This window comes from Camellia sinensis, chromosome 3, assembly GCF_055761805.1.
Source record: "Camellia sinensis isolate YWXY chromosome 3, ASM5576180v1, whole genome shotgun sequence".
Lineage (NCBI taxonomy): Eukaryota > Viridiplantae > Streptophyta > Magnoliopsida > Ericales > Theaceae > Camellia > Camellia sinensis.
Window position 1 is genome coordinate 173,584,873 of NC_138963.1, and position 6,537 is coordinate 173,591,409.

The 6,537-nt window shown below is 41.5% G+C and overlaps 1 protein-coding gene across 1 annotated transcript; it reads left to right on the forward strand.

Moving 5' to 3' along the window:
* The first annotated feature begins 281 nt into the window (after positions 1-281).
* LOC114264496 (Leucine-rich receptor-like protein kinase family protein) lies at positions 282-4,602 on the forward strand. Its single transcript, XM_028205118.2, has 2 exons — positions 282-3,736; positions 3,999-4,602. The coding sequence occupies exons 1-2, from the start codon at positions 853-855 to the stop codon at positions 4,379-4,381; spliced, it is 3,267 nt and encodes a 1,088-aa protein (XP_028060919.1). The 5' UTR covers positions 282-852; the 3' UTR covers positions 4,382-4,602.
* The last annotated feature ends 1,935 nt before the right edge of the window (positions 4,603-6,537 follow it).

Genomic DNA, 6,537 nt, shown 5'->3' on the forward strand with positions numbered 1-6,537 from the left:
AAAACTCTTATATGTTGTAGTGCGTTATTGGATTCGATTTAATTTTTTTTTTAATGAATAATTTATAAATTGTGACTTATAAATAAATGACTCAAATTATTAAAATAAAACTAATGATAAGTCTCGCAAACCTAACCAATATGATCTAATCCACAAACAAGCTAACCCCTTTATTTTTTGTTGTAATTTAAAAAACATATATAAAAAATACGTAATATTGCTCGAAAATAATAGTGGTTCTATCTATTTAAAGGGCAGTATTGGGATTTCATCAGTGGCGCCGAAATCACTGCATTAAAATAAAACTGAGGTATGCAAAGGACTCATGCAATGTTTGAAGTGCTTAGACTTTCTCAGTAAACATCAGAGAGAGAAGGAGAGAGAACTTATATATATAACTCGAAGCTCCGCCACCACCGCCACCACAACCACCACCACCTCTCAAACCCTAATAAAACCACTGATGATGAACACAACCCACAATGTCCACCTTCAATGGAGTAACCTCTACACGAAGAGCTTGGTTCTAAGTTGCCCATCTTAACCACCACCACCACCAGTACCACCGCCGTGTCCGGCGGAGCCGGATGTACAAGCCTCATTTCCGGTAAGAGAGTTAACACTCACTCAACAACATATTAGTCTTCTTCCACAAAAGATACACAACATCAACACTGACTTTTTGTTCACATGCATCGGTTTTTTGAACAACACTACATAATAGTGTGAGTTTAAAGCTTCCCCACCACCACACAATCCTTTCTCACATGCATGTTGTCCCCTAGACTTCACTCTCACCACCACCACCAAAGCTCAAAAACTCCATCAAGCCTATCCACTTTCTAAGCCCATATGGAAACACCAACCCATCTTGCTTTCTCTTCTCTCTTCCCTTTCTTCTTCTTCTTCTTATGTTGGTTAAGCCTGACAAGAACACTAGTGGTGGTGACCTCTCTCTCTCCTGATGGAGAAGCCCTTCTCTCTCTCCTCTCTGCCTCTGACCCATATTCCAAATCATCCTCCTCTGTTCTCTCCTCTTGGAACCCATCAAGCCCAACACCATGTTCATGGCAAGGCATCACTTGTTCACCACAGGACAGGGTTATCTCACTCTCTCTCCCAAACACATTCCTCAACGTCTCTTCACTCTCTCCAAAACTCTCCTCTCTCTCCTACCTCCAACTCCTCAATCTCTCCTCCACTAACATCTCTGGCTCAATCCCACCTTCCTTTGGCTCTCTCTCCCATCTCCGCCTCCTAGACCTCTCTTCCAATTCTCTCTCCGGACCCATTCCTCCCGAGCTCGGCCGCCTCAGTTTTCTTCAATTCCTTTTCTTGAATTCGAATCGGTTGTCGGGTCGAATCCCAGAACAGCTTGCCAATCTCTCTTCACTTCAAGTCCTGTGCTTGCAAGATAATTTGCTCAATAGCTCAATTCCATGGCAATTAGGCTCGTTGGTGTCTCTCCAACAGTTCAGAGTTGGGGGTAATCCTTATCTGACTGGTGAAATTCCAACCCAGTTGGGACTTCTCACCAATCTCACCACATTTGGGGTTGCGGCGACCGGGTTATCCGGTGTTATACCACCCACATTTGGGAATTTAATCAATCTCCAAACACTGGCACTTTATGACACTGATGTGTTTGGTTCAATCCCACCAGAACTGGGGTTGTGCTCGGAGTTGAGAAATTTGTATCTCCACATGAACAAACTCACTGGTTCAATCCCTCCTCAACTGGGTAAGTTGCAAAAACTTACTAGCTTGCTTTTGTGGGGCAATTCACTCACCGGAACAATCCCAGCTGAGCTCTCTAATTGCTCGTCGCTCGTTGTCCTTGACACCTCTGCCAATGATTTGACCGGTGAAATACCGGGTGATTTGGAGAAGCTTGTAGTTCTTGAACAGCTTCATTTGTCCGATAATTCGCTCACAGGTCTAATTCCATGGCAATTGAGTAACTGTTCCAGTCTCACAGCTCTTCAGCTTGACAAAAACCAGTTTTCAGGCCCAATTCCATGGCAAATTGGGAATTTGAAGTTCTTGCAGAGTTTTTTCCTGTGGGGCAATTCGGTTTCTGGTACCATACCATCCTCATTCGGGAACTGCACTGAGCTCTACGCACTCGACCTTTCGCGAAACAAGCTTACCGGCCCAATACCAGAAGAGATCTTTGGCCTAAAGAAGCTGAGCAAATTGCTTCTTTTGGGGAATTCATTGTCAGGAGTGTTGCCAAGAAGTGTCTCTGAGTGCCAATCTTTAGTCAGATTGAGACTCGGTGAAAACCAACTTTCAGGTCAGATTCCAGAGGAGATTGGGCAATTGCAGAACCTTGTGTTTCTTGATTTGTACATGAACCATTTCTCTGGTGGCTTGCCTTCTCAGATAGCTAATATAACAGTTCTTGAGCTCTTGGATGTGCACAACAATTACTTAACCGGGGTGATACCAGGTCAGCTAGGCGAGCTTGTGAACTTAGAACAGCTTGATCTCAGCCGAAACAGCTTCACTGGCGAAATCCCATGGAGTTTTGGTAATTTTAGTTACTTGAACAAACTCATCCTCAACAATAATTTGCTTACAGGGTCAATCCCAAAATCAATTCGAAACTTGCAGAAACTAACTCTTCTTGACTTGAGCTTCAACAGTCTTTCTGGGTCAATCCCACCTGAGATTGGCTATGTCACAAGCTTAACCATTAGCTTAGACTTGAGTTCGAATAGTTTCACTGGCGAAATTCCAGAAACAATGTCTGGTTTGACACAGTTACAATCACTTGATCTTTCACATAACATGCTTTATGGAAAGATTACAATTCTGGGTTTTCTTACTAGTCTCACTTCCTTGAATATTTCCTGCAATAATTTCTCGGGTCCTATTCCTGTGACACCTTTTTTCAGGACTCTGTCTTCAAATTCATTTCTTGAGAACCCAAAGCTTTGTGAATCCATTGATGGTTCTACTTGTTCTTCCCGGCTACAGCGAAGAAATGGATTGAAATCAGCCAAAACTATTGCTTTGGTAGCAGTAATTCTAGCCTCTTTGACCATGGTAATTGTTGCATCCTGGATTGTTGTGACACGAAACCACAAGTTTATAACAGGAAAATCATCCGACGGTAATGCTGCTGCCACGTCAGCAGGGGCCGATGATTTTTCTAACCCATGGACTTTCATTCCCTTTCAGAAACTCAATTTCACAATCAACAACATATTGGATTGCCTAAAAGACGAGAATGTGATTGGAAAAGGATGTTCTGGGGTGGTTTACATGGCCGAAATGCCCAATGGTGAGCTGATTGCTGTGAAAAAGCTATGGAAAACAAAGCAAAACGAAGAGGCGGTGGACTCTTTTGCCTCTGAAATTCAGATTCTTGGACACATACGACACCGGAACATAGTGAAGTTCTTAGGATACTGCTCTAATAAGAGTGTGAAACTCCTCCTCTACAACTACATCTCCAATGGAAATCTGCAACAGCTCTTGCAAGGTAATCGGAACTTGGATTGGGAAACCCGGTATAAGATTGCAGTCGGCTCGGCTCAGGGTCTTGCTTATCTTCACCATGATTGTGTTCCTGCAATCCTCCACAGAGATGTGAAGTGCAATAACATACTACTGGATTCGAAGTTTGAGGCCTATTTGGCTGATTTTGGACTCGCAAAGCTGATGAACTCTCCAAATTACCACCATGCTATGTCGAGAATAGCCGGGTCTTACGGATATATTGCCCCAGGCAAGTGCTCTTGGAACTTTTTTAAGTGTTGAATATGCAAAAATTTTAGCTTAGTTGCCATGTATAATCTGCAAAAATTCACTTGTTCTTTCAAGTTATCCATGATTGATTTGGTGAGATAAGTCCTAAAGCACTTTCTTCTTTGTTGAATATTGAATGCTTTTCTCTATCATGCTGAAGTAAAATTGCCTTGTTTAACCCCTCTTAACGTTATTAGTTGTCTCACATTCTATAGCTAAAATTTTTATATTAATTGTTGCAGAATATGGATACACCATGAACATAACAGAGAAGAGTGACGTCTACAGTTATGGAGTGGTTCTGTTGGAGATCTTAAGTGGGCGCAGCGCGGTTGAGCCCCAAGTTGGTGGTGGACTTCACATCGTTGAGTGGGTGAAGAAGAAGATGGGAAGCTTTGAACCGGCCGTTACTATACTTGATTCGAAGCTCCAAGGCCTACCTGATCAGATGGTGCAAGAAATGCTTCAAACACTTGGAATCGCGATGTTTTGTGTCAATTCGTCACCGGCTGAACGGCCCACCATGAAGGAAGTGGTGGCACTGTTGATGGAAGTTAAAAGCCCACCTGAAGAATGGGGAAAAACTTCACAGCCTCTAATAAAGCAGTCCTCAAATCAAAGCTGATTTTTTTTTCCCCCTCTTCTAATGTGTTACTGATTGCATTTCTTTTATTTCCCGAGGTTAAAAAAAAGTAGTGTTGTTGTGGGAAATGAGAGGAGGAGAGCTTAGGGTGGTGCTATTCTTGGGTTTTGGATAATGTTCTTGGGGTTTCTTGTACAGTCTTTAGATACATGAATGTGTTTGATTTACTTCATGTTTAATCATTGTTCTTTGTTATTGATTCACTCTTCTTCTTTTTTTGTTTTTTATTAAGAGTGATCTGCCTTGATAGTAAGGCTTGTCGGTAGTGTTCTGGTGGCACAAATTGGAGTCACAAAAATAGCCTATCTAAAAATGACATATCTTGTCCTTTTTCAGACTCTGTTTTATCGAAAGCCTTGAATTGAATCGCTTTATTTATTTATTTATTTATTTTCTGTGGAGGAGAGGAAGCTATACTTTGTTTCTTTGCCAACTGAACTTCGAATTCAATTTTGTTGCCTTACTAAATCCAAACTTGGATTGGATTTGTCCATTATGTACTGAATTCTGTTCGAGAAAAATTGAGACAGAGACCTTTACGATCACATGTGCACCTCCACATATTCTTCAATGGATGTGAATTGACCAAAGCTTTGTATAACAAAGAAGAGAAACAGAGTATTAATGCAGTTGGGGAGTCTAAGCCTAGAGAGAAAGAGAGAGAGAGGGGTTGATGAGAATGAAATCCAAACTAAGATTACAAAGATATGTAGGCCCAATGTTGCAAGGCAAAAGGAGACATACAGGAACAGCCCATGCCTCCTCTCACTCCCCACATGCCTGAAAGGGACATTAGATTTGTCACCTCCTATCTCATATGCTCTTCTCTTGGTCCATTCCCCTTTTGGATTTGGTTTGAAGAAGAGCTAGTCAAAAAGAAAATCAATGAGGATGATCATGAGCATCTCACGAATTTTATTTTATTTTATTCTTTTCCTTGCATTTTTTTAAAAGTAATGAGAATCGAAGTAATGCTAACACCACAATGGTCTGAAAAAACAGCCTCTCATGAAATTAAACATTTGTTGGTCAAACAGCATGGGGAATTGACTGTGGAAGAATGATGACATGGTGCTTCCAAACCAATAAAAGCAATGATCATGAGATAGGTGGAGCCAGCTTGACCTACTTTGGTCGATTGGGCGAGAGACAAGCTCAGCCCCATCTATTCGTTTTTGTGCAGTCTTGCTAGTCCGGAGCACCACATGCACATGCTACTGCAGTGCTCTGAAACTAGACATTGTTGGTCTAGCAAACTGGAAGTAGGAGGACTGAATCAGTAGTACCAGGGTGAGTGAAATTGACTTCACCCATTTTGGTTGACTGGGTGAGAGATAAGATCGGCCCTATTTATCACGTTTTGTGCAACCCTATCCATCCCCTTTTGCACAACCTCATAAGTCGGGAGGACCACGTGCACGTCACAGTAGTACTCTGCTCTGGGACTGCTGCAATATCTTTTCTCCTGTTGAGCTGCAGCTAGTGCTAGTTTATCTGCTTGAACTATTTAGCATTCTGAACTGGCACACATTGACACACTAAATCTTTGAATGAATTTCAGTTAAAGCTAGATTTGCTTCACCATACCCTTTTCCCAAGATCCTCACCCTTTTTAAGTTAATATTTGCATGGTATTAGGAAGGGGGGAAAAAATCAACTTCAATGGGGAAACAAAATCATCTTTCATCATGGGCACCACCGGTGCACCAGTTGAAGTGTGTTTAAAGCCCCTATGTTCAAAGAAATCAGGTATTCATTAGGTGTTTATGATATTCTTTTAAGGCAAGACAATCATATTAAGACACTGATGCCAACTCAACCATCAAGGAAACTTCATTTGGGCTATGTTTGGATTATTTGGATTTGTGTAGAGAATGGAAACCAAAAGGGAAAATATGAGAAGAAAATGAGGTGAAAGAAGCTAAACTTATTTCTTATTCCCCATTCATTTTATTTTCCCTTGATAAATCAGAACAGTCCAAACAGAGCATTACAATCCTACCAATTCAGGAATGCTTTCTGTCAAGTTGAATTCACCCAATTTAGATGGTAGTGTAACTACCACAGTGCTGGAACAAGCAGGGCAGTGGAACCTATCACTAATTCCAGTCTGCTTTGTCATTTGTGGTAAGAAAGAT